Source organism: Mycteria americana, chromosome 21 (genome assembly GCF_035582795.1).
Source record: "Mycteria americana isolate JAX WOST 10 ecotype Jacksonville Zoo and Gardens chromosome 21, USCA_MyAme_1.0, whole genome shotgun sequence".
NCBI classification, from domain to species: domain Eukaryota; kingdom Metazoa; phylum Chordata; class Aves; order Ciconiiformes; family Ciconiidae; genus Mycteria; species Mycteria americana.
The window spans coordinates 4,313,912-4,340,219 of NC_134385.1; the positions used below are offsets into that span (position 1 = coordinate 4,313,912).

The 26,308-nt window shown below is 66.3% G+C and overlaps 4 protein-coding genes across 10 annotated transcripts; 1 reads left to right on the forward strand and 3 right to left on the reverse strand.

Moving 5' to 3' along the window:
* Positions 1–282: 282 nt before the first annotated feature.
* PAFAH2 (platelet activating factor acetylhydrolase 2) lies at positions 283–5,143 on the reverse strand. Its single transcript, XM_075522316.1, has 10 exons — positions 5,054–5,143; positions 4,756–4,906; positions 3,224–3,320; positions 2,998–3,066; positions 2,707–2,821; positions 1,794–1,907; positions 1,318–1,409; positions 1,033–1,203; positions 764–912; positions 283–539 (listed from the first exon to the last, which is right to left on the reverse strand). Exons 1-10 carry the CDS (start codon positions 5,141–5,143, stop codon positions 445–447), a joined length of 1,143 nt encoding a protein of 380 aa, XP_075378431.1. The 3' UTR covers positions 283–444.
* A 3,613-nt stretch (positions 5,144–8,756) lies between these two features.
* Positions 8,757–16,733, forward strand: EXTL1 (exostosin like glycosyltransferase 1). 5 transcript variants are annotated; one of them, XM_075522127.1, is made up of 12 exons: positions 8,757–9,167; positions 9,353–10,635; positions 13,785–13,878; positions 13,961–14,068; positions 14,508–14,627; positions 14,722–14,854; positions 14,935–15,053; positions 15,423–15,518; positions 15,610–15,696; positions 15,921–16,081; positions 16,158–16,329; positions 16,411–16,733. In XM_075522127.1, exons 2-12 carry the CDS (start codon positions 9,701–9,703, stop codon positions 16,594–16,596), a joined length of 2,211 nt encoding a protein of 736 aa, XP_075378242.1. In that variant the 5' UTR covers positions 8,757–9,167; positions 9,353–9,700; the 3' UTR covers positions 16,597–16,733. The 5 variants fall into 5 exon arrangements, with proteins under 5 accessions (XP_075378242.1, XP_075378244.1, XP_075378245.1 ...); XM_075522129.1 differs by having other exon boundaries at positions 16,456–16,733; XM_075522130.1 differs by having other exon boundaries at positions 16,459–16,733.
* A 533-nt stretch (positions 16,734–17,266) lies between these two features.
* Positions 17,267–19,731, reverse strand: SLC30A2 (solute carrier family 30 member 2). The gene is made up of 8 exons (XM_075522145.1): positions 19,608–19,731; positions 19,223–19,422; positions 18,821–18,967; positions 18,349–18,502; positions 18,097–18,259; positions 17,810–17,915; positions 17,583–17,717; positions 17,267–17,484 (listed from the first exon to the last, which is right to left on the reverse strand). The coding sequence occupies exons 1-8, from the start codon at positions 19,655–19,657 to the stop codon at positions 17,339–17,341; spliced, it is 1,101 nt and encodes a 366-aa protein (XP_075378260.1). The 5' UTR covers positions 19,658–19,731; the 3' UTR covers positions 17,267–17,338.
* Positions 19,732–20,690: 959 nt separating this feature from the next.
* On the reverse strand, positions 20,691–24,346 carry TRIM63 (tripartite motif containing 63). Of its 3 annotated transcripts, none has more exons than XM_075522149.1 (9): positions 24,152–24,346; positions 23,869–24,035; positions 22,489–22,654; positions 22,099–22,194; positions 21,696–21,929; positions 21,563–21,585; positions 21,252–21,376; positions 21,064–21,141; positions 20,691–20,957 (listed from the first exon to the last, which is right to left on the reverse strand). In XM_075522149.1, the coding sequence occupies exons 1-9, from the start codon at positions 24,308–24,310 to the stop codon at positions 20,944–20,946; spliced, it is 1,062 nt and encodes a 353-aa protein (XP_075378264.1). In that variant the 5' UTR covers positions 24,311–24,346; the 3' UTR covers positions 20,691–20,943. The 3 variants fall into 3 exon arrangements, with proteins under 3 accessions (XP_075378264.1, XP_075378262.1, XP_075378261.1); XM_075522147.1 differs by having other exon boundaries at positions 20,691–20,954; positions 22,489–22,657; XM_075522146.1 differs by having other exon boundaries at positions 22,489–22,657.
* Between the last annotated feature and the right edge of the window lie 1,962 nt (positions 24,347–26,308).

The following is a 26,308-nucleotide window of genomic DNA, read 5'->3' on the forward strand; positions in this document are numbered from 1 at the left end:
CGTGGTGGAACTACCCCCAACCCACGGCGAATGACCCCCCTGCCTGCTCCTGCCAGATGTGCCACAGCTGCAGCAGATCCAGCCAGGCCCAGCGAGGGACCGATGCCCACCTACCCGCTGCGTGCAAGAAAGGTGTCACTTCGGGCCCGTGTGACAGCCAACTCGGTCTTTGTCCCCAGGGATTTTATTCCCTTAGCCCCACAGCCCTCGCTGCAGGCAGCAGCCACTGCAGGCAGCAGCCACTGCAGGCAGCGCCTGAGCAGGGAGGGCTCTCCCGGCATACTCGGTGAGCACCCCAGCCCCCAGACATCTTATGAGCGTGGTCCCCAGGTCCTCCTCTCCCCATGGGTCCTCCTGCCCTTGTCGGCTCCTGCACGGCTCATTTTGGACAAGAAAGCAGCCGCGTTCCCGGTACCCGGCTCTGGCCAGCAGCCTCGGAGCAGGCTACAATTTGGAGCGGCAGAACGGTGCTTCTGGAACAACCGAGTCTCCGATGCCTTCGAGGAGGTTGTCCCACTGATCGAACTCCTCTTCCAGGTCTGCCCGGGGCAGAGATGGTGACGGGGTTACTACAGCCATTACCAGCCTGGCTCCAGGCATAAAGGAGCAGCAGCCACCGGACCCCTTTGCTTTGTGCAATGGGTTGGGAAGCACCAAACCCAAGCCCGGGGAGGCAGCGGCTGCCCCGTAGCCCCCGGCAAGCGGGGGAGCTCTCACTCCCTCCCGAGCCCCCGGCCGACGTGCCCTCCACCCCATGCCGTACTGAGATGCCTTTGCAGGAAGGCCAGAGCCGCCCGGCTGGTGATGTCCAGACCCTTGTAGGGGTCGAGGGTCCCCCTCACACCAAAGATGCGGCTGATGAGCTTCCCGGTGAGAAAGGTGAAGTCAGTCTGGCTCTGGTGCACCGATCCCCTGGGACAGGGAAGGGATTTGCTTCAGTGAGAGCTGGGGAGAGGTCCTCCTGCTGGGACACAGCTTGTAGGTGCTCCCAGGAGGGTACCGGCGGGTGGGTGCCCCCAGCCCCTGACTCACAGGATGGTTATAATCTTCGTCTGGCTGTTTCTGGAGCTCAGCCTCTTCATTTTGGCAATGCTTTCTGGTGTCTGGAACTTCTCGGTGTTGATGAAGAACACGGGCTTGGGCACCTCCGGGTACAGCGCGTTCTCCAGGGGGAACATCCAGGCGTCGAGAGCCACCGCGCACCTGCAGCAGGACGGAGGCCCAGCGCTGCCACCCACGCCACGGCTTCCCTTCCCACCGGGATGAGCCATGTGTCCCCGGAGCTTCCCGCGGCATCTCGTCCCTGCTGCGGCTTACCTGAAGCCGGGCTCTTTCACCAAGGCCAGCACTGCTGTCACCCCGCCGAAAGAATGGCCCATGACAGCGACTTTGGTCAGATCAATGCTGTCCTGCAAAAAGGAGAAGGCTGAGGAGCCTGTACCTCGCTGCGGAAGGTCCCTAATGAGGGAAGAAAAAGCCGAGGGAAGAAAAAGCCAAGGGAAGAAGATCAGCAAAGCCCCACTGCTCTGCCCTCTGCAAGGGACACCATGTCCCGTTTTCACCGCCGGTGCAATGGGACCCGGCTTCCCCGGCATGCACAGGGGAGAAAAAGGAGAAGAGAGGCACCAAGAAGCTGAGACATGGAAGGCTGTGGCTCTGCACAGACCCTGCTTGTCCCAGGAGGAGAAGTCTCACACAACAAGGACTGATCCTGCCAGCAAAGGGCACCCAGACCCCCCCATCAGCCAAACGATTCCCCTGGCTGGTCCTTCAGCGCAGACAGACCCAGATACCTTCAGCGTGGAGAGATCAAAGTCCTGGTGGAGGACGTTCGGGACAGATTTACCACTGCCGATGTCCTCGAAGAGCCGGAGCGCTCGCACGCATTCCTCCGCTCTCTGATGAACCTGGGAGCGAGAGTTGCCCCTTCCCCCGTTAACCCAGCTCCTCTACCCCGCGAGTTTGGGGCCAGATCCTCCCCCCGACCCCCCCCCACGCTCGTCCCTCTAAAACCGTAGCGCCCAGATGCAACCTTTCTCTCTATTTACAATTTATTTCTCATTCTCCCTCAACATTTATGCTCACGGGTTCATCTTTATAGGAAAACTGTTGCCCTTGTTTGTGCAATGCGCCATGAGGCAGCGCAGACACAAAAACAAGAGGCTGGGCGGTGATTTAAGACTGCCAAAAGCACCTCCAACCACGACGTTTCCTAGAGAGCTTTTCTACAACAAATCTCGACTCGATGTTGTCCTTTTAAATAAGGCAGAAATGAGGCAGGGGGAAACTGGCTCAGCAAGAAACCTTCCTGCTCCCCAGCAAGCAGCTGTCTGGGGTAATCCTGGAGAGACAAAAATCAGAGCGTGAACAAACCCAGCAGCCGGTCCGGAGCCTTGCCAGCCGGCGGTGCTGGGCTGGGCAGAGAGCCCGTTTCTCCCCAGGGTGCAGGTGTCGTTAAGCATCCGGGGATGCGGCAAAGCCCAGCCTGGCTCCTGCCAGGGTCAGCTGGAGCCGGACAGAGAAACCCCATGAAACAGAGATAAACAGGTTGAACAGATTTTTCTCAGCTTGCAAGGAGAAAGCTCAGCCCCAGCGTCACGGCGGTACAGGTTTGGGAAGGGCAGGAGATGGAGAGTCCAGGCACAGGGGGCCAGCTCGGCTTGCAAACCTCCCAGGTTGCCCACCCTTAACCCCCCGCCCTGGTACCTGCTTATTTCGGAAATAAAACTCCTTCTGCCCTCGGGGCACCCGTCGGTAGGGGATCCACTCCTCTCTCCCAGCCTCCGCCGTGCAGAAATACGTCAGGGAGGCGGAATGGTCCCTGCAGCAGCAGGAGGGCAGGCAGCCGCATCGCAGGGGGCACCGGCAGCTCCCCGGGGCACGATGCCCTGCCAGCCCCGTCCTGCCCGGCTGGCAGACGGCAAGCCGCGTGGGAGATGCCGGCGGGATCGCTTGCCCCTCGTGGCTGCCAAATTCAGCGGGGACCGGGGCACCCACCTGTGCTCCAGAGCCGCCACCGCAAAGCCCCGGGACGCCAGCTCCGAGCAGACCGAGGAGTACAGGGTCCTGCCAGGGAGCCCGGGGAGCGGGGTCAGGGCTGCCCTGCCAACGCAAGGCAGAGCCGAGCGGGGCCGCGGGGGGCCCAGGACACCGGGGTCCCCGTCCTGGCTCTGGCCCTGAGCAGGGGCTCAGCACCCCCAGCCCTGCTCGGGGACCATCCTACCGAAAGGCTCCCAGGCCGTGGGAGAAGACGATCAGTGGGTACCCGCTGCTGCAGGGCTTGAAAGGCCCGTTCCAGCTCACCGGCACGCTGCAGGAGCCTGCGGGGAAGAGAAACCCCCAGGAAAAGCGGGGGGACAGGACTGGGGTGCTGCTGCTGCAGCGGGTCCCTGCTCGGCTCCGTCCCTGCCACCCAGCTCCCCCGAGCACGGGGACAGGCTTGGTGTCTGTATTGGGTCTGCGTGGCAAGGGTTCGGTAGCGGGGGGCTACAGGGGTGGCTTCCGTGAGAAGCTGCTAGAAGCTTCCCCCATGTCCGATAGAGCCAGTGCCAGCCGGCTCCAAGATGGACCCGCCGCTGGCCAAGGCCGAGCCCATCAGCGATGGGGGTAGCGCCTCTGGGATAACCTACTTAAGAAGGGGAAAAAAACCCTGCACAACAGCAGCTGGAGAGAGGAGTGAGAATATGTGAGAGAAACAGCTCTGCAGACACCAAGGTCAGGGAAGAAGGAGGGGGAGGAGGTGCTCCAGGCGCCGGAGCAGGGATTCCCCTGCAGCCCCTGATGAAGACCATGGTGAGGCAGGCTGTCCCTGCAGCCCGTGGAGGTCCACGGTGGAGAAGATATCCACTGCAGCCCGTGGAGGTCCACGGTGGAGCAGATCTCCACTGCAGCCCATGGAGGTCCACGGTGGAGAAGATCTCCACTGCAGCCCGTGGAGGTCCACGGTGGAGCAGGTCCCCACTGCAGCCCATGGAGGACCCCACAGAGCAGGTGGGTGCCCAAAGGAGGCTGTGACCCCGTGGGAAGCCCACGCTGGAGCAGGCTCCTGGCAGGACCTGTGGCCCCGTGGAGAGAGGAGCCCAGGCTGGAGCAGGTTTGCTGGCAGGGCTTGTGACCCCCCACGCTGGAGCAGTCTGCTCCTGAAGGACTGCGCCCCGTGGAAGGGACCCACGCTGGAGCAGTTCGTGGAGAACTGCAGCCCGTGGGAAGGACTCACGTTGGAGCAGTTCGTGGAGGACTGTCTCCATGGGAAGGACCCCACGCAGGAGCAGGGGAGGAGTGTGAGGAGTCCTCCCCCGAGGAGGAAGGAGCGGCAGAGACAACGTGTGATGAGCTGACCGCAGCCCCCATTCCCGTCCCCCTGCACCGCTGGCGGGGAGGAGGGAGAGAAATCAGGAGTGAAGTTGAGCCCGGGAAGAAGGGAGGGGTGGGGAGAAGGTGTTTTCCGATTTAGTTTTTATTTTCTCATTATCCTGCTCTGATTTGATTGGTAATAAATTAACTTAATTTTCCCCAAGTCGAGTCTGTTTTGCCCGTGACAGTAATTGCTGAGTGATCTCTCCCTGCCCGTATCCCGACCCACGAGCCTTTCGTTCTATTCTCTCTCCCCTGTCCAGCTGAAGAGGGGAGTGACAGAGCGGCTTTGGTGGGCACGGTCAACCCACCACAGTGCCCTTGAACCCTGCTAAGGGAGCGGGTGCCCAGGGGACGGGGGAGCACCCGGGATGGGGGACGGGGTGCTGGCCACCCCCTTACCAAAGGCGACGCCGAGCAGGGGCGCGCACCAGCGCCGGCTGCGGTGGGCGAAGTCGGCCAGCCCGCCGCAGTACTCGTAGCGTGGGATCCAGAGCGGCCGCTCGGCCCCTGCCCGGGGCAGGCAGGGGTAGAAGAGGCGGAGGAAAAGCCCCTGCGGGAGAGAGGAGAAGGGGGGACACGGTGGGGACAGCACGGAGCAGCGGTGGCCGTGTCCTCAGTGAGCTCAGCCCGTGCAAATCCCGGCTGGCTGCAGCCACCCTGCTGTCCGTGGAAACCTGTCCCCGTCCCCATCCCGTACCTGCCGTGTGTGGCCCACCATGACATCTGCGCAGCCCACGCGGTGAGGTCCCTTCCCCAGGGGCAGCGCCAGCGACTGCGTCCCCCCCATGCTGCCGCGGCCAAGCCTAGGCAGAGGCACGGGGTCAGGGTCCGTGTCCCCCCCCCTCCCATTGCCCAGACCCCGGGCATCCCCCCCAGCTCCGCGCCAGCAAACGCACCGGCAGCAAGCGGAGAAACGAGGCTCCCAATTCCCACCCCACCGAATTCCCGCGGACGAAGACCCTTGGGGCTGCTCAGGGATGAAACCCCGCGGTTTCTCTCCCGGGCGCTGCCGGAGCGGGGCGGTGGGGCTGACGGCCGGTGGGTGCCCGACGGGGCAGGTGGGGCTCAGCAGGACCTGTCCCAATGCTCCCCTGCTGCGGGGCAGCCGTCCCCGTCCCTGTCCCCCCCCTGCACCCGGGGATGCCGAGGGCTGGGCAGAAGCAGCACGGCCGGACACTGCAGAGCTGGGGCGGCCCAGGGGATGTGCGAGCAAGGGGTCAGCGCGGGGCTGAGCACAAGCGAGGGGTCGGCGCGGGGCTGACGTGGACGTCTGCCAGCCCTGAGCACCCACGGGAGCCCCTGAGGACACGGGGGGGAGGCAGCCCTGCACGCCCCCCAGTGCAGAACTACAGCTCCCAGCAGCCCCCGGGGACTGAGAAACCACAACTCCCAGTACGGCCCTGGCCTGGGACTACACCTCCCAGTATGCACTGGGTCCCCGGACTACACCTCCCAGTACCCCCAGCTGAACTACAGATCCCAGTGCTTCCCAGTGCCTGTCTCCCAGAGCCCTCCCCGCAGCCCCCAGTGCTCCCCCCAGTGTCCCCAGTTACCATCGCAGCTTCCAGTGCTCCCCCCAGCTCCCAGTGCCCTCACTTACCCCGCCAGCTCCCAGTGTTCCCCCCAGTGCCCCCAGTTACCATCGCAGCTTCCAGTGCTCCCGCCAGCTCCCAGTGCCCCCCCCCCCCCAGCTCCCCCTGCGGCTCCCAGTGCCCCTCCCAAGCTCCCAGGGCTCCCCCAGCTCCCAGTTTCCCCCATTCCCCCCCTCCCCAGTCCCCAGCACCCAGTATCCCCCATTTCTGTGCTCCCCAGTCCCCAGCACCCAGTGTCCCCCATTCCCCCCCTCCCCAGTCCCCCCCACACTCACCAGTGCACCGGGTCACAGCTCCCAGCACGCACCAGTGCGCCCTGCGCTACAGCTCCCAGTGCCACCCGTGAACGTGGACTACAGCTCCCAGTAGCCACCAGTACAGGACACAGCTCCCAGTGCCCCCAGTGCAACATCACAGGTCCCAGTGCCCCCAGTGCAACAGCACAGCTCCCAGTGCCACCAGTGCAAAACCACAGCTCCCAGTGCCACCAACGCAAGATGCAGCTCCCAGTGCCACCAGTGCAAAACCACAGCTCCCAGTGCCCCCAGTGCGGGACACAACCCCAGTCCAACCCCATCGCAGCCGCGGCCCCTCTGTGGGGGGCTGTGGGGGGGCCATGCCCATGGGCAGCACCCTGTCCCCGGGGCTGCCCTGTCCCTGTCTGCACCCCAGCTGGGTTCCTGTCCCTCGGGGTTGGGGACTGTCCCCATGTCCCCCCCCAGAGCCCCAGACGTGCCCCAGAGCTCCCGCTGCCCATCCCCGTGTTCCCTGTCCTTCAGTTAATCCGCTTTCTGCAGCTAAGGCGGCCCCGGGCCCGTGGTAATCCCCTCCGTGGCCGGGGATTAACTCCCCACGGGGCCGAGCCGGCCGGGCCCGGCAAATAAATATCCAAAGATTTGGTAAAAAGCGTCCCTACCAAGCTGCCGTGCACGCAGCCCCACGCCGAGCTCCCCAGCGTGGTCCCCTGGGTGCATGGGGAAACTGAGGCACAGGCTGGGCACTCAGTGGGGCCCTGGGGCTGTCACTCTGTGTGTGTCCCCTGGGTCCCACCTGGCTGCTGGGGCAGGGAGAGGGGACCCCAGCCCGTACCCACCAGCACAGCCACCCCGGGGTGCCCAACTGGGGCTGGTGGCACCCTGCCCCGTGCCGAGCACCCGTCCTGCCCAAGGGCCGGTCCACCCGCAGGCTGAGGCCGGCCGGGTTGTTACACCCATGGATGGGATCCAGCGCCCCGTCGCGTCCCGGCTTGCCTGGCCGGCGGGGCAGGGCGGAGGGCGGCTGGCACAGCCGGGGATGCCGGGGCAGGGTGGGAGAGGCGAGCCCCGACCTGCCCCTGCTGCCTGCTCCAGCCCACGCCTGGCTCCCCGCAGTGGGGCTCAGCCCCCCAGCACCCCCACATCGCCCCAGCAAAGCCGCCCCCGGGACAGGGTCCTGGCTGGAGATGGTGGGGGCTGCTCAAGGCGGCGAGTCCGGCTGCTCCAGGCCATCCCTTTCTCGCCTCTGGTCGAGCCCTGCGGGACAGGGGTGTGGGGGGCCCACGGGTGAACCCCTGGGGTCCCGGTTATGTGGGTGCCACTGGGGGCCGGTTGGCTTTGCTGCTGCCCACGTCCCCCCCACGCCGGGCTCACGCAGTGTTTCCAGGGGCTTTCTTTAACGGGATTAACTCGGCCCACGCTCCCACTCGGCTCCGCTTCCAGCCACCCCACCAAGAGTTCTCACCGCCGTGCGCTGTGGACGGCTGATTTGGGGGGGTCAGGCCAGGCTGGGACCCCCATCTCTGCCCCGGGGGGGGGGTGAACCCTGCAGTCCACCACCAGCTTTGTGCCGTGGCCCTGGCTCCCGTGCGTGGACGGGTTTGGAGCCGGGTTTGACTGAGGCAAGAGCTGCCAGGCCGCACAAGGGCTTGTCCCTCGCACCCCGTGCCTGGGGGGTCTCGCTGGGGCCCGGGGGTGTCATCGGAGTTTGGGGGCCGTCACTGGTGGAGGTGGCCCCAGCTGTGTTTCTGGCCACTCCCTGCTCCCCATCGCTGCCCCATCGTGACCCCGTTGCTGCCCTATAAGTGCCCCGTCCCTTCGGGGGTTCCCTGGGGGGCTCCAGGGCACGGAGGGGCTGAGGGGCTGAAGGCAGCCGCACCCGAGGGCTGAGACCAGCGGGACGGGCCGCTCCCCTCGGGGTTCCCCGGAACCGGACGCCCCCGCGAACAGGAACGTGAGTGGGGACACGGGGCGTGGGACGGCCCTCGCGTGGGGTCCCACCGCGGGCGGCGCAGGGACCCTGCGGAGCCCCTGCCCCCACCCCGGGGCACCCCGCCCCCGGCGCGCGGGGAAACACCCCACCCCACCACCCCCCCCCCCGCCCCACGTGGGCGCTCCGCGGGCGGCAGGGCGCGGCCAATGGGAAGGCGCCGCAGGGGGGGGCTCCGCGGGGCACGCCCTCTGGCCGGCGCGGGCCACGCCCACGGGGGCGCGGGGGACCAATGAGAGGCGGGTGGGCGGGGACCAAGGGCGAATGTTGTGACGGGGGGACGCGGTGTGACAGGCGCGGGCGGGGGGGCACGGAGCGGGGGGGCGGGACACGGGGGTGCGGGACACGGGCACGGGCGGGCAAGGGACGGGCAGGCAAGGGGACAGGGGGACAGCCAGCCCCGGGGGGGGACGGACAGACGGACAGGGGACAGCCAGCCCCGGGCGGAGGGACGGGGGACAGGGACAGACAGACGGACAGGGGACAGCCAGCCCCGGGGGGGTGGGGGGGACGGGGACAGACAGACGGACGGGGGACAGGCAGCCCCGGGGGGGTAGGGGGGACAGGCGGCCAGGCAGCCACGAGGGGTGCAGGCAGCTGGGGGCTTGCACAGGCAGCCGTGGGGGGGACACGGGGACAGACAGCCCAACGCAGGGACAGACGGACAAGGTGACAAGGGGACACACAGACACACACACACACCCGCAGCCCCCCCAGCCAGGCACCCCCGGAGCAGGCGAGCAGAGAGGGGGACCCCCGGGACCGGGGCTGCGCGGAGCCTCCGGCAGCGGCTGCTCCGTGCGGCCGCGCACCGGGAACGCTGCGCCGCGGGCGGGGAGAGCCCGGCAGGGCGGCACGGCGGCTGCTCCGCCGCCTTCCCCGGCCGGGGATGCAGCCCGGAGCCGCGGGGAGCCGCGTATCGAGACTTTGGGGCACGGCGGCCCGAAAGCCACCCGGAGCTGCGTGTCCCCAAAGGTAACGGGGGGGACCGGGCTTGGAGGGTTGGCGAGAGACCGGGGGAGCTCCGGGGGGAGCGGGAGGTTTTGTTCCCAGGAGGGGTCTGGGGAGGGGGGTCCCGCCGCGGGGACGTGGGGAGCCGCTTGCGGTGACACGGTTGGTGGCAACGGGACAGCGACGGCGTGACCTCTCCCCTTCTCCAGGGATTTGAAGCTGGGCCAAGCGGCAATGGAAATGTCATTGTCACGGCACAGGGGCCCAGCGAAGTAAACGCTGCGCCGGAGGGAAGGGAGCGGGACGCCGCTGCACCGAGCTCTGCTCCGCAGCCGGAGCGAGGGACGGCCCCGAAAAGCCAGCGCAGCCCTGGTCGGAGTGGGCAGCAAGAGGATCGTGGGGTTCATCCACGCTCCCACGGGCTGCAAGGGCCACGGGACAATACCTGGGGGCCGGGACCTGTCCCACTGCCCGCCTGGGATTCGGGACATCGGCCTTTCAACCGGACTCCGGTGCCCATCCGAGCCCGATGAGGACCCGGGGCTGCGTGTGAACCTATGCAGACCAGGAAGAAATACATTTTCCTGACTCTCCTTGCCTCTTGGCTCCTGCTTTTCTTCTTTGGAGGAGACCAGCTACGCCGTTTGACTTTCTTTTCTGGGAGGAAAGCTGAAGCCCAGAGGAACTGGCCCCGCTGGACGGATCGGTCCCTCCTCAAAAGCTTTGCAGACCCCGAGGAGCTCCAGAGCGATGGGGACCCCTCACTGCCATCGCCCCGGGCACGGCGGGCAGCGTGGCTGAACGTCTACAAGAACAGCAGATGCCGGATGGAAACCTGCTTCGACTTCTCCAGGTGCGAGAAGCACGGCTTCAAAGTCTTCACCTACCCCCGGGAGAGGGACCAGCCCCTCTCGGAGAGTTACGGCAAAATCCTCGCCTCCATCGAGCGTTCTCGCTACTACACCCCGAACCCCGAGGAAGCCTGCCTCTTCATCCTCAGCATCGACACGCTGGACCGCGACCATCTCTCGAGTCAATACGTCCGTAATGTCGATGAGAAAATCCGCAGCTTCCCGCTCTGGAACGGCGGCCGTAACCACCTCATCTTCAACCTCTACTCGGGCACCTGGCCTAATTACAGCGAGGACCTGGGCTTCGACATCGGCCAGGCCATCCTGGCCAAAGCCAGCTTCTACACCGAGAGCTTCAGGCCCGGCTTCGACATCTCCATCCCTCTCTTCTCCAAGGACCACCCGCAGCGCGGCGGGGAGAGGGGGTGGTTGTATCAGGACGCGATCCACCCGAAAAAGAAATATTTATTGGTGTTCAAGGGGAAGCGGTACCTGACTGGCATCGGCTCCGGCACCAGGAACGCGCTGCACCACATCCACAACGGGAAGGACATCATCTCGCTCACCACCTGCAAGCACGGCAAGGACTGGGAGAAGCACAAGGACACGCGCTGCGACAAGGATAATGTCGACTACGAAAAGTGAGTCGGAGACGGGGTAGGAATGGGGGTCTGGTGGGGGGAACACCCCACAAATGTTCCTGCCCCTCTGCGGGGTGCAGCCGTGCCTGTCTGTGGTGGCTGGACCTCCAGACGTGGGGAGAGAGGAAAGTTTTGGGCTCTCCCAAAATAGATGAGGGTTTCATTTCCATAGTGGGGAGCGAGGCGCTGGTTGTTCAGGGCTTTCCTGTTCTGTATTAAAGTTCGAGTAATCTGGTGAGAGCGGCTCTTATCTGCAATCATCGCGGCTGCCTCTAATACGATTTCCCTTTTTCCTAACGCTGATGAATGATGCTTTTCTTCTCCCCCCTCCTGCCCTCCCTTAACGTAAACGTTTATCTTGGAGATGAGCCTGAAACATCCCCCCCCCGCTGGCTCCGCTAAAAATCCCGCAAAATTGGCGGGTGCTTGGGCATCCCAGTGTAGGCGGTCCCGAGCTCACCCGGACGTGGTGGGGTGGGGGGTCCGCTTGCGTCCCCCCTCACAAATGGGGAAGGTAGCAGCGGTGTGTGATGGACCTTGGTGGAAAAACTGGGGGGGCAAAGTTCTGTGAGTCTGGGGGGCTCCATGCTGCGGGGACTCACGCCGGCTCCTCTCCTCCCCGTCCTGCTGCTTGGGACCCGTCGCCAGCTGCCTGCTCCATGGCTGGTAAGCACGGACCCCGTCCCGCTGGCAATGGGCAGGTCCCCGTCCCGCTGCCTGGGGACGTCCCGCAGCCACCCGGCCAGAGAGCAGATGGGGAGAAGCCATGTTGGGCATCATCCTCAAAGCATCTTAGGAGGTGCCGGGAGGTAAAAGTGGAGCTGGGGTGCTGCGGGCACCGGGATTAGCCGGGGCTTGGGGGCTGCTCGGGCACCGTGTGGCCCCGTCCAGCGGGTGCCACCAGCCCGGCAGGGTCAGCCCCTGCAGCGGAGTCTTTTTGGGGACGGGGCATCGCAGGATGGTGGGAGACGCCGCGGGCTGGCAGGACGGGGGGTCCAAGGTCAGCCCTGCGCTGTGCCGAGGGGCGGTGGGACGGGAAATCCCCCTCCCGCCCAGCCCAGGTAATCCCTTAATGCTGTTTGCAAGTACGGGGAGATTTACACCTCGCCCGGGACGGCTTTAGGCAGCAGATAGTCGGGGAACACGTGGCGCAGGGCAGCGTGCTCGTGCGTGACCCCAAGCCTCCGCCATCCTGCTCGTCCCCGTGGGACACCTGGGCAAAAAGCCATCGGCACCTCCATCGAGCCGGACCAGCTCTGCTCGACCTCGCGTGGGGGATTTACGCCCTCCTGCCCTGGGAGAAGATGTCCCCAGATCCGGAGCTGGGACAGCGGCAGAGTGACGACGGGCCAGCGGGGAGGGGACGCACCACGGTTGGCAAAGCGAGACCCCGGCTGCCCCGTTCGCCCGGTGCATTGGGGACGTCCCCTTTGCTCAGGGTGGCGGGTGCCGGCGCGGCGGAGGGCGGCGCGGGGAGCAGAGGAAGGCCTTGCTGGGGCCTCCGTCACCCTCCTCACGCCCGGGGGGCTGCCTGAAACAAACCGGTTCTGTGCCCGGATAAAGGGTGGCTTGTAGCAACGCCGCAGTCCGGCACCGCTGCGGGCTGCCCCGGGTTCAAAGCAATCAAAGTGGGTTGGGAAAGGTTCTCTGGAGCCGGCGGGTCCGGTGGCACCATGCCTGGCCGGAGCCACGGAGGGGCCGGGTGGAGGGAGCACGGCGGGCCCCCGTCCCGGCTCCTAACAAAACAAGGAAGCCCTGACGGCGTGATTACCCGGAAACCACAGCGCGTCAGGAGCAAAGTATTTCCATCGGGAGGTTTCGGCCCCGCAGCCCCGCCGGCGCCAGCTTCCCCGCGATGGCTGCCTGCGAGGGGAGGCTGCCCGTGGCTGCTCTGCCCCCCGGGACCCATCCTGCTGCCCGCCCAGCCCGGCAGCGGGAACGGCCCCGCAGAGGTGCTGGTGGTCACGGCCGGGCTGGGGTCCCCGAGGAGCGGGTGGCAGCGGGGCTGTCCCAAGGGCGAGCGCCAGCAGAATCCGGCCCCGGGGATGTGGCCGTCGCCGCTGCGGTTTCATGGCGGGGGTCTGGGCTCTGTTTGAGCCACCCTCGCCCCTCCGGCAGGTCGCTTGGCCAGGAGCTGGGGTGTTAACGGGGCGGGGTGCGCTCATGGGGTTTTCGGCATCCGTTGGAGACGTTGGGGTGGTTCATCCGGAGACAGGTTTTGATCGTAACATTTTGTGCCTTGGGGCCGATTTCCCACGTCCCAGGGCGCTGGGATGCTCCAGGGTGCTCCAGCACCTATGGAGGGGACATGTCCTCAACCCCCAGGTTGGCACCAGCCCCACGTCCCCACCGTGGGGAGACCCTTCCATTTCAGCACATTTCAAGCAGCCCTTCGGCCTCGGGACCCCCCCCGGCCGGACCACGCGCGTCTCCCCCGGCCCATCCAGGACCCATCTGCCCCGTCCCTCCCTCCCCGCGGGCAGGAACAGACGGGGTCTGTCCCGACCTAAAGTCAATATTGGATTTTCCGGCACGGTCGCAGGGACCCGGCAGCGGACGCGCCTCTCCCCACCGGCCGCACAGAAGGGGCTTTCATAGCCCCATGGCGCGAGCCTGGCCCGGGGTGGGGGGGGGCACGCTGCCTGCACCCCTGTGGGCAGCCGGCCCTCTGCCGCTGCCAAAATGCTGCCAGGGCAGGCAGGGCTGGTCCTGCCCGGCAAGTCTGGGCACCACAGAGGAGTCACCACAGTTTCAGGCTCGGGGGTTCGGGCGCTGGCTTTGCATGGGGTTTCATTACAGGCGGGTGGGTAACACCACGGAAAGACGAGCGCTGCCTGGGCACTGGGGTCCTATCCTGGCCCCCCTCTTCGACCTGAATTTGGTTCCTGGCTCCGCCACAGGTTCTCTTTCTGACCATGGACATGTCCCTCCATCACCCAGGGCATCTCTGCTCCGCTGGCCCCGCGGAGCCAGGGCTGTTCAGAGCGAAAATCAGCCCCCATCAATCCTAACGCTTCCCTGGGCTGGCCCCGTGCCCCCCGAGAGGGACGCTCAGCCTTGCCAGATGCCAGCGAGACCCCCCGGGATGGTTACGGATTGGGGGGGGGGGGGGGGCCGTGCCTGACCCCCCACCCCATCTCCCATCCCAGGTTCGACTACCAGGAGCTGCTGCACAATTCCACCTTCTGCATCGTGCCCCGGGGCAGGCGCTTGGGCTCCTTCCGCTTCCTGGAGGCACTGCAGGTACCGGGAGGGGTGGGGGCGATGGGGGAACCCCACCCGGTACCGGGGGCTCCGTCCCAGCCCGTGTGGGGTCCCGCCGCAGGCCGCCTGCATCCCCGTGCTGCTGAGCGACGGCTGGGAGCTGCCCTTCGCCGAGGCCATCGACTGGGGCAAAGCTGCTGTCGTGGGCAATGAGAGGCTGCTGCTGCAGGTACCGTGGCCGGATTCTGCCCCACGCCCGACACAAGGGACCCCCCCGTAATGACACCGGCGGTGGTGGAGCCCCCGGTCAAGTTTTGGGGTGAAACCTCCGCAGCTGAGCCCGACAGCCCTCCTGCGGGTGGGTGCGGGGGGGGGGGGGGTCTCATCCAGCCCGGAGGGGGGGTCCTGTCCCAGCCACAGCCCTGGGGCATCGTTCATCTCGGGGTGCAGGGGGTGTTTGTTTCCACAAACCCAAAGCCCTTGAGGGGTCCTGGGCCAGATCCTTCTCCAGGGAGAGGAGGTGGCAGAGCCGCAGCAGGGCAGTGGCACGGCGTCCTTGGCCACGGGGCGTCCCACGGGATGGCACAGAGGTCACGGAGGCAAGGCATCCCTGCCAGGGGGTCAGGGGGGGCCGAGGTGAGAAACCAGCTACCCCCCTGCCCCCCCAGATCCCCTCCGCCGTCCGCTGCATCCACCCGGAGCGTGTCCTGGCTTTCCAGCAGCAGACCCAGTTCCTGTGGGACGCGTATTTCTCCTCCGTCGACAAGATCGTGCACACCACGCTGGAGGTGAGCCCCCAACCCCGAACTGCCCCCCCCCCCCCCCCCCCAGCCCCCGGGGTCACAACCAGGGTGCTGAGAGCATCTCTCTGGCCTCTGGCAGATCATCAAGGACCGGCTGCTCCCGCACCGCTCCCGCTCCCGCTTCCTCTGGAACACCCTGCCCGGGGGGCTCCTGGCCCTGCCCGAATTCTCCACCCACCCCCGGGACTTTCCCTTCTACTACCTGCAGCACGGTAGGACCCCCCCCTGCCCCGGCTGAGCACGGCAAACTCAGTGCATGCCACGACACCTATCCTCTCCCGGCCTTTCTCAGGCTCCAGCCCCTCCGAGAAGTTCACGGCTTTCATCCGGGCCGTCTCGCCGGCCAGCTCCCTCTCCCAGCCCATCCTCAGGCTCATCCAGGCCGTCTCCGGATCCCAGTACTGCGCCCAGGTGGGGGGAGCTGAGTCCCGCACCGCTCAGTGCACCTCCTGGGGATGCAGCGGGAGGGATGGGGCAGGGTCCCGTGGGCTGGGAATGGCCAGGATGGGGTTGGGGTGGGATGGGGTGGCTGATGGTGTCACCCTTGGGTGGGCAGAGCTGTGTCCCCAGCCTGCCAGGGTGGAGGTGGGACCGCCTGTGGGTTTATTCTGGTCCAAACTGCCGTGAGATGGTTTTGGGGTGAGCTGGACTGGAGCGGGTCCCACTGGGGTGCTGGGGGGGGGCTCAGCTGTGGCCGCCCTGTGAATGCCGATGCACCGACACACCCTGATGGGTCAGCCTGGCCAAACACCCCCGGACATGCTGGTGTCCCCCCCGTAGATCCTGGTGCTGTGGAGCTGCGAGAAGCCGCCGCCACCAAGTGGGAAATGGCCCCAGACCACCGTGCCTCTGACCGTCATCCAGGGCAGGAGGAAGGTGAGAGGAGCCGGGATGCAAGCAGGGAGCCGGGACATGGGCAAGGACCCACCCCGTGGCACATCCCAACCTGTCTTTCCCCGCACCGTAGCTCAGCGACCGCTTCTTCCCCTACGCGGCCATCCAGACGGACGCCGTGCTGAGCCTGGACGAGCACACCAGCCTCTCGACCAGCGAGGTGAGGCCATGGGCACCGTGGTCCCCGGCCCTGTGGAGCTGGGCAAGCCCCACGCTGAGCCAGGAGGGATGCTCAGCGGTCACGGCGGGGCTGGCAGGGAGCGGTGCCCGCTGTCCCCATGTCCCCACACCCGGGGCACACCTCTGGGGGAAGGCAAGGGTGGTGGTGAGCCCCGTCTCACAGGTTCCCGCAGCCCGGTGACACTGTCCCCCGTCCCGTGCCAGGTGGACTTTGCCTTCGTGGTGTGGCGCAGCTTCCCCGAGCGCATCGTGGGCTTCCCCACGCAGAGCCACTTCTGGGACGCCGAGCAGAGGCGCTGGGGCTACACCTCCAAATGGACCAACGAGCTCTCCATCGTCCTCACCGCCGCCGCCTTCTACCACAGGTACCCAGCCGGGGAGGGGCCGGCGGGGCGGGGGGCTCGGCCGCATCCTGCCCCCCGCACCTCGCTCCCTCCCCAGGTATTATCACAGCCTCTTCACCGAGTACCTGCCGGCGGGGCTGCGGGAGCTGGTGGGTGGCCTGGCCACCTGCGAGGACATCCTGATGAACGTCCTCGTGGCTGCCGTCACCAAGCTGCCGCCCATCAAGGTCACCCAGCGGAAGCAGCACAAGGAGACCGTGCCCCAGCAGGTAGGCTGCAAGGATGGGGATGCGGGGACCCCCCCGGCCGGGGAGCGGAGCCGCTCACCCCCACGCTCCCCTCCTGCCGAGGTGAAGGGCACGGCGGGGGCGGCTGGCAGCCGGCGTTTCTCCCAGCAGCAGGACTGCCTCAACCAGTTGGTGGACTGGTTCGGCTACATGCCCCTCGTGTCCTCCCAGCTGCGCCTCGACCCCGTCCTCTTCAAGGACCAGGTCTCCGTCCTGCGCAAGAAATACCCCCGCTTGGAGAAACCCTGAGGGCTGCCGGGGATCGGGGTCGGGGCCGGCCTCGGGTGCCCCGTTCCTGGTGCACGGAGCCCTCCCAGGGCAAGCGGTCGCTGCTGACGGGGTTTTACTCGTTATTGGGTTTTACCAGTACAATAAAGGTGGGTGGAGAGGCAGAGTCCGGCTGGTGGCTGTAGGATGCGGGGGAGCGGGCTGTGCCCGGTGGGGAGCACCAGGAGCACCGGTGGTTTGGTGCCCCAGTGGTTCTGCCATCGGCAGCCGCCCGGGCACCCTGGGAACAACCTGTGCGGCACCCGGCCACGCACGCAGCCCCCCCGGCCTCCAGCCCCGCGGGGAGGGCGAGTCCTTTGGCTTCCCAAAGGCAAACAGAGGAGCGATAAGAGGCGAGAGCAGGGCGAGTGTGTCCGCCCTCCCCCTGGCTGGGATGGATCCCCCGCAGCCCCCAGGCACCCCAGCACCCCGTTGCATCGCAGCGCTCCCCGAAGAAGGGAAAAGGGTCGTTTCAGCTGCCTTTCCCCCCAGCTGAAGAGAAATAGGGAAAATTAAGGCTGCTGGCCTCCGACAGCTGCTCTCCTCCGGCCGCCGCAGCCGTGGGTCTGTCCTTGCTGCCTTCGCTCCTAACAGACACCCGAGATAACGCCCCGGCGCTGCCAGACCCAACATCCCTCCCTGCACGCACCCAGCCCTCTGCTCCGCTTTATTTTCCATGCATGAAAAGTCCCCCCCAGCACACGAGGGGGCTGCCGGGGGGGGCTCAGTCACGGGGGGGCTGGCATTCCCGGCAGTCCCGCATCTCCTCGGAGTAGCTCTCCACCTGGATGGTGGTGGTGTGGAAGCGGAAGGTGTCCTGCAGCCGGGAGCTGGCCTCCTCCAGCACCTCCTGCGCGCTGGCACCCGCGTCTGCAAGGAGCAAGGGAGGGGATGTTGGGGTGTGGGTGAACCCCGAATCCCTCCTTCCCCCCCCCCCCCCCATCACTTCCCCGGGGAGCGACACTCACTGATGGCGATGTGCACGGAGAGCAGCGGCTGTGCCGCGGTCAGTGCCCAGATGTGGAGGCTGTGCACGGCCTCCACCCCCTCCACCGCCAGCAGCGTCTCCCGCACGGCGTTGAAGTCCATCCCTTTAGGGGTGCCTGGGGAGGGAGAGCAGCAGGCGCCGGAGGGATGGGGGCCACCGCACCCATGGGTGGCCCCACGGCCCGGACCCCCCCCGGTGGGTCCCTACCCTCCATGAGGACGAGGAGGACGTCGCGGAGGATGGTCAGCGTCGTCCCCAGCACCAGCGCGGAGAAGAGAAAGGTGCAGATGGGATCCACGTACTTGTACTCGGGCTGGAGGGGGTGGGAGAGGGTGAGGCCCCTCCAGTGCCATCGCTCCACCCCAAATCCCCATTGGCACCAGCGGGGAGGGGACATGGTCCCCTCCGTCTAGCCCCTGTGCCTGGCCAGGGCTGGCTGAAGCCGCTGGCCACATGTCCCCAGCATCCCCTTTGTCCCCAGTAACCACCCAGACCTTAAAGAAGATGATGTAGGACGCAACGAGGACGCCGACGCTCTGCAGCAGGTCCCCCACGACGTGGACAAAGGCAGCGCGGACGCTGGCGTTGGGCTGCTCGCTGGCTGCCCCATGGCTGTGCCCGTGCCCGTGCCCCGTCTGGTGCAGGGCCATCCCCATCCTGCGGGCAGGGCAGCGGTGACGTCCCTGGGGTCACCGGGCGTGGGAGGGGGGGGACAGCCGGGGAGGGTGAGAGCCAGCCATACGTACACGACGTTGACGGCCACGGCGCAGGCGGAGGTGATGAGCATGACGCCACCCTCGATGTCGTAGTTGGCCGAGAGCAGGCGCTGGGCCGCCAGGTAGACCAGGACACCCGTCACCACCCAGATGGAGAGCACGGAGAGCAGGGCCCCCAGGATCTCTGTGGAGAGGACCCGTCCGCCCTGCATTGCCGCTTTGCCGCCGTGCCAAGCCCGAGCACCCTTCCGGCCCCCCTGGCAGCACCGGGGCTCGGGGTGAGCACCCGACCCACGTCCCTGTGGTTGCTCCCTGCATGGGGACGGTGGGTCCTGTGCCCTGCCCGTGCATGTGGTGCGGGGGCTTTGCCAGGGCTCCCCATGCCCCCAGGGCTCCCCGAGGCACCCGGTCCCTGCAGGGAAGGTACCCTGGGATGTTCCGAGTGCTTCCTGGGGTTCCCCGGAGCCAAACGGCAGCCCCAGGGGTGGTGCCGCCCCGTTACCTGCCCGGTGCCAGCCGAAGTTCATGGTTTTGGTGGGGGGACGCGAGGAGACCCAGAGCGCAAAGAGGCTGATCATGATGCTGGCGAAGTCCGTCAGGAGGTGGGCTGCGTCCGTCAGGATGGCCAGGCTGTGCGCCAGGTACCCGCCTGTGGAGAGGGGGCAGCGGGGACATGGGGGTGGCATCAGGGGGGTGTCCCACCCGGAGCCAGGCACGGTCCGGGTCACCCCGTGCTGCAGTGGGGGGCCCCACTGTGTGCTTCGACCTCCCGAAAAGCAACGGGGAGCCCTGCCCGCACCCTGCCCGCACCCGCGGTGGGGAATCAGGACATGAGGGGCTGCGGGCAGCCACTCGGGGTCCCCCCATGGGACCACCCCGGCCAGACCCCGCACCCACCACTCACCCACGGCTTCCCCCACCATGAAGACGAGGCAGATGCCGGCGGCCAGGTAGAGCTTCCTGCGTGCCCGCTGCTGCTGGCCGGGGTGGCCGGCGGCCCCCTGTGCGTGGCAGTGCCGGCTGCGCCGTGCCCCCAGCTCCAGGGCGGGCGCCTGTCCCTGCACCGAGTTGTGCCCGTTCTTTTGCGCAGCCCCCAGGTAGGACCTGCCGGGGAGAGGGGAGGTCAGGGGCCGGAGCGGGGGGCCTGGGAGAATTTTGGGGAGCGGGTCGGACCCTGAATGCTCCCCCCCAGCCCCTTCCCTGGCCAGATGCCTCCAGGGGACCCCACTTGGGAGCCCCACGGGGAAGAGGGGACACCACGTCCCCAGCCCCCCCGGGTACCCCCCTACCCGCCTGCGCCCTGGCTCAGCAGGTGCCGTTTCTCCTCGCCGGCTGCCATCCTCCTCCGGGACGGGGGGCCGGGGCAGGTGACCCCGCTGCGTGTCCGGCGCTGGTGGCAGCCGGTGACCTCGGCCCGTGTGAAGTGCCGGGGACTCGTGTGCAAAGCCCGGCCAGGGGAGGGAGGGCCAGGCCGGCTGCAAAGCACCCACGGCCGCCTGCCCCAGGGTGGGCCTGCTCACCCGGCACCCAGGGGGCTGTTGATGGAGGGGGGGGGGGGATTGCTCTGGGACCCCCCATGGGCACCCCCCAGGAACCGTGCACCAGGGCATGGATGCAGCCCCCGAGGCAGGGGGAGGACGGAGCATCCCCCGGTCCCCCCTAAAGGCACCCGGCGATCCCCCGCCCCGCTCCAGGGAGCCCCCGAGCCCCCCCCCACTTTAGGTTCAGCCGCGGAGCAGCCATGTGACGGATAAGCCTGGGACCAGACCCCCCCCCCCCCGCAACAGCGACTCCTGCCCACCCCCCCGGGGGAGCAGCACTAATTGCCCTGGGGCTAATTGCAATTGTGGCACAGCCCAGAGCACCGCTGCGGGTGCCGCCTCAGTTTCCCCTTGGCCAGGCACCGAGCCGGGCTTATGTTTTAGCAGGAGAAAAGCATTTGTGGTATATTTTTTGCATTCGTGGTATATTTTCGCAGTCGCGTGAGCTCAGCCCGGCAGCAAACCGGCAGCTCGATGCCGAGGCTGTCCCCGTTTTGGGGACTGGCACAGCCCGGAGCACCCTCACCCCCCTGCGGCCACAGCCCCAAGCCCAGGCGAGCACTGGCCCCAGGCACCCCATCACCAGGAGATAAATCTTGCCGGGTGCCAACCTGTTACATCCCCGGGCAGGCGGCCAGGCACGGGGTGCCAGCGCTGCTGGAGGTGCTAATGAGGCCAAAAATTAAGTGTTGGACCAGGAGGATTCCCTCTGCCGCGCTGGGCGCTGGCAGGGCCGCCGGTGATGGCACCGGCCCGGCAAACCCACCTGCATCCCCGTGGCCCACCATCCATGGGGCTGGCAAGCCAAGAACGAAAGGCAAGGAAAAAAAAAACCACTCAAAACACCAGTTTTCTTTACAAAATACACAAAATTCAAATCCGTGACAATTATATACAAAACAAGGAAGATATAAAATGTGCGGAATTGTCCTGTTTGCACCTGAATAGAAAAGTGTCCCGTGCTGGAGCAGGCGCCGGCTCGTGAGGCTGCCAGCCCCTGCGGCGTGTCCCCCCCCGTCCCGAGTCCCGTCGCCGGACATCCTGCGCCCGCGGCGTTTCTCCTGTGCCGGCAACGTTGCTGCGGCTACTGGGGAGCTGCTGGGGGAGAGGATGGGAGGATCGAGGGGGGTCCGAGCCCCCAAAGCTCCCCCACGGATGCTTGAGGGTCCCCGGGAGGTGGGCTCGGCTGTGCCGCCCCTCTTACCCATCACTGCCCTCTCAGGCTCCGCGTCCTCCTCCACCTCTTCTTCCTCCCCATCAAAGTACTCCTCATCTTCCTCAGCTGCAAACAGGCAGCCGAACGTCACCGCGGGGCCGCCGGGAAACGTGGTGGGCACCACCAGGTCGGTGGGAGTTGGGAAAGGGGCATCGGGGAGTCGGGGGCTGAATTACCGGGGTCGAAGTCCAAGGCGCAGACCGCCTCGGCGAGGTGGTCCAGGGTCACTGAGAAGGCGTCCATTCTCTCGTAGCCCTGCTCGATCTTCTCCAGCCTGCCGCCCTTGGAGGCCTCCACGATTCTGGGCAGGGAGAGCACGGCCGTGTCCCCCCCCCCGTCCCCTCACTGGGCTGGGGGACCACGGAGTGCCGGGGTGGGGTGTCGGGGCATCCCCACGCTCACCACCTGGGCACCCTGTGGCCGAATCCTGCCCGGCTGCAGGACAGGGACTGGGGATGGCTGAATTTTCCCCAATTTGGGCACTTACGTTTTAATGAGCTGCTTGGCGTTCTGTGGGGAGCAAGAGGAGAGGTGAGCGGAGCCGTGTGGCAGCCGCTGGGATGTCCCCGAGCTGGTGGGACACCACGCGGGCACCGGCGGGGGAGGTTTGGGGGTCTCACCATGAGGAAGGCAGCCCCCCCGGTCTCCTCCATCGCCTGGATGGCCGTCTCCACCAGCTGGCTTGACTTCTCCAGTTGTTCCTTGTACTGGTGGATAAGGCCCTGGACGAAGCCCGTCTTGTCGCCTTGCTCGCGGGTGATGCGCTGCAGCAGCTCCGACTTCTTCTCCTCCAGCAACGCCGCCAAGGCGTCGAAGCGAGCACACAGCTCCCGCTTGGCCGCCTCGCTGTTCTCCTGCGGGGACGAGGGGCAAGGGATGCCACATGTGTCCCCCTCGGCACCAGCAGCATCCCGGGACCATCCCTGCTCCACGGGCTCCGGCTCCCTCCCGGCCATCCCAAATGCCTCCCGGCTGAGGTTTCACCCCCGGCTTTCGGGGGGCTCCTTTTTCCCCATTCCTCACCTCGGTGCTCCGGCACGAGTCCTCCAGCTGAGAGATGATCGTCTGGATCCGGTCGTTCCCCGCTACCAGCATGGAGATGCAGTTGTTCAGCTCAGTCTGGGCAGGGGTGGACGGACAGGAACAGCTTGAACGCCAGCGGGGACGGGGACATCTCCCATCCTGACGTGGGGACGGGCTGGGCATTGCCCGGTCCCAGCTCCGCTCCCCCCACGTCCCCCCCCCCCCGAACCGTGGCCGCTCTAAATATAGGCTGTCTCCTGGGCGAAGTCACCCGCGGGCTATTAATACCCCGTGAGCAGGTCCCAGTGCTATTTGTGACCGTCCCAGCTCAGCACATCGCCCCGCGACCGGCCGTGTCCCCCCCATCCCTCCTGTCCCCCCTCACAGCACCTTCTGGCCCTGGAAGACAGTTTGCAGGGGAGCAACCTCGCAGTCCTTGTGGGCGCCGAAGACTTTGCACATGGAGCAGGTGGGGACCTCGCAGGTGACGCAGTAGATGTTGATCCGCTCGTCCTCGTGCTCCTTGCACATGGGGTGCTCCCCCTTCTTCAGCGGCCTGCTGGAGAGAGCGGCACAGCTGCGGTGACGTCCCCATCAAGGTGTCATCCCCATCGGGGTGACGTCCCCAGTGCAGTGACATCTCTGCCATGATGATGTCCCCCTCGCAGCATCATCCCCACCGCGGTGACATCCCCACCGACGCTGCGCAGCCACCCCACAATCGGGTCCCCAGGCAGGAGGACCGCATCCTGGCATAACCCACATTTGCTCCTTCGGGAGCCCTGGCCCTCCGTGCTCCATAAGCCCCGAGCCCAGTAAATCCCAGTTTAAACCAGTGCGGTGCTGGGCATGGCAGCAGTCGGCACCGGCGGGTGGGGGGCCCGGGGCCGCGCTCCAGGGATGCTGCACAAGCACCTAATTTTAGCCTTGGGTTGCTGGGATTTATTGTTGTCACCCAACGCGTGACCGGGGCGGGGGCACCCAGAAACCCCCGGGGGGGTCCCAGCCAGGGGCTGCAGCTGAATTGTCCCCTCTGCACCAAGGGGGGGACATGGGGACAAGCCAACCCGCCGAAGCAAACCCAGTGCTGGCCCCCCGTGTCCCCCCCGGCGCTGCGGACACCTGCCACGTGCCATCGTCCCTGTCCCCATGGTTCTCAAACAATATTTACGGTGGTTCGGGGAATTTGGCCAGGGCCACCGCTCTGTCTCAAGAAGCTGTGACCCCTCTGTCCCCCCCCAGCTGCATGCTTTTCCCGGGTGGGCCCCCCCAAACTGTCCCTCTGCCCCTTATCAGCCAGCAGTGCCCGCTGTCACGAGCAGAGCCTGGATTTGTCCCCCACACCTCTTATCTCCCACCGAATGCTCCAGCTGCAGAGTGGGGGGGGGCAGGACCTGCCCCGCTGCCACCACCCCCCCAGGGACCCACCATCCCCCTGAGCCACCCCGAGACCCAAACTGCTCTGGACAAAGCAGGGGATTTGGGTCAGAGGAGAAAGAGTTGGGTCAGGGAAGGAAGTTTTGGGTCAGAGGAGGAAGATTTGGTTCAGGGAAGGAAGATTTGTGTCAGAGGAGGAAGATTTGGGTCAGGGGAGGAAGATTTGGATTTGAGCCAGCAGTAAAGCCCCCCAATTTCTTGCCCAGCTGCAATCTCTTGTGGTCTCAGCGACGGTGCTGGGGCTCGGGAGGTGGGCATCCCCACGTCCCCGCATCCCCACGTCCCCGCATCCCCACGTCCCCGCTGGGGCAAGGCACGGCCGCCCACGCCCACCTGGAGCACTCCTGCTTGTAGATGTCGATGATGTTCTCCACCAGCAGGTTCCTCTGCAGCCCATAGACGCCGTGACGGTCCAGCAGCACCTCGTGGCGGCACGATGGGCACCGGAACCGGCCCCCCGAAATCACGCTGCCCCGGCTCTGCCAGTACGGGTTGGCGGCCTGGAAGGGGGAGACGCACATCGGGGAGTCCGTGAGCATCCCCACAGCGCCGCGAGCATCCCGGTGACATCCAGCCCGGGCAGGGTGGGGGAATGGGCGCAGGGACCCCCTCTCACCTGGAAAGTGTCGTTGGCACATTTGCGGCAGAGGTTGTGCTGGCAGGGCAGGATCACCACCGGCTTGCTGAACATCTCCAGGCAGATGGGGCAGATGAGCTGCTTCTCCAGGCTCTCCATGGGGCTGCCATCCCGCAGGATGCCGGCTTGGAAATCCATCAGCACGACGGTGCGCTCCTCTCAACCGCTCTCGACTGCCAGCGGCACTCCTCGTCCCGCTATTTATAAGTCGCTCGCAGGTCACGAGGAGCCAAATCCCGACGCGGGGTCGGGTGTCCGGGGAAGCAGCACCTGTCACACGGGACTGAGCCATCGGGATGCCTCCCGCAGCGGTAAACAAGCTGGGGACAGGCTGTCCGGGAGGCCCTGCCCGCCCGTGCCGCGGCTGCTGGCATGCCGAAACTGGAGCTGGGGGGTAAACAGGGACAGGTTTTGCCCCGGGACCAAATGGCCGCACACCCCGGGGGGCAGCGTGGCCGGATCCTGGGGCTGAACCCCACAACGGCATAGGGGTGGGGGCGCGGAGGGGCAAAAACCAGCCCCGCGGTCATTCAGACATTGTGATGGTGCCAGGAATGGGGCACAGCCGGGGCTAGCAGCAGTGGGGGGTGGCTTATAAGGAGCATCTCCCTTTGCACCCCCAAAATGCGGCCACTGCTGGGGTGCAAACACACGCCTCGACAGCGGGTCCCCAGGCTGTGCTTGGAGGGGAGAGGCAGCACCAGGGAGACGCAGCCCCCCATGCCCAGCACATGCACCAGGGTCACCCCCTCCCTCCCTTCCCAGGCGGGAGCTGGGGGGCTCTTTTGTACCCCCAGATGCAGGGGCAGCCGCAGGGAGGGCTGTAAGAGCTGCTCCCTGTGCTGGCATGCACGGCCATGACCCAGCCAGCCCCTCCGCTCGGTTGCAAAACCTGACCCAGAATCGTCTTTGGGGGAAGCGGCTGCGCACAGCCCCTCGGGACCTGCACCCACCGGGGAAAACAGCCCCGGCGCACAGTGCCTGGCTGGCGCGGCGATAAACAGGGTGTCGTGCCAAATGCCAGCACCCGTCCGCAGGGAGACCTGTAAATACTGGCAGCTGCACGAGGAGAGAGGGGTAATTATAGCGCTGTCCCCTATGGGTCACGCTGGCAGGGGGACAAGGTGGGGCGGGATGGAGGCTGCTGCTGCACCCACAGCAACTGCGGGCAGGAGAGGATGAGTGCTGGGGTGCGCGGCTGCACGAGTACATGGATGCACCGGTACAGGGGTATGTGGGTGCAGGGGTGCATGGGTGCAGGGGTACATGGGTGCACAAGCGCAGGGGTAAATGGGTGCATGAGTACATGGATGCACGGGTACAGGGGTATGTGGGTGCAGGGGTGCACGGGTGCAGGGGTACATGGGTGCACAAGCGCAGGGGTAAATGGGTGCATGAGTACATGGATGCACGGGTACAGGGGTATGTGGGTGCAGGGGTGCACGGGTGCAGGGGTACATGGGTGCACAAGCGCAGGGGTAAATGGGTGCATGAGTACATGGATGCACGGGTACAGGGGTATGTGGGTGCAGGGGTGCATGGGTGCACAAGGGCAGGGGTGCATGGGTGCACAAGGGCAGGGGTACATGGGTGCACAAGCACAGGGGTACATGGGTGCATGGGTCAATGGGTGCACAGGGTGCATGGGTGCAGGGGTACATGGGTGCACAAGCGCAGGGGTACATGGGTGCATGGGTAAATGGGTGCACAGGGTGCATGGGTGCAGGGGTACATGGGTGCACAAGCGCAGGGGTACATGGGTGCATGGGTAAATGGGTGCACAGGGTGCATGGGTGCAGGGGTACGCAGGTGGATGGGTGCAGGGGTACACAGGTGGATAGGTACAGGGGTGCACGGGTGCAGGGGTACGTGGGTCCATGAGTACGTGGGTATAAAGGTGCAGGGATGCACGGGTACATAGATGCAGGGGTACATGGTTGCATGGGTACATAGGCCCCATTTCGCTGCAGCCCCGGAGCAGGCCAGCCCCGCAGCTGTTTTGGGTGCTCCTTCCGGGCAGGCTCACATGTCGACCAAGTGACTGTGCTGGGACCGGCGAAGCACATCTTGCAAAATTGTCCCCATTTCAGCACTTGGGGCTCTTCCAGGGAGGTGCTGGCACGGAAGCAGGGCTGG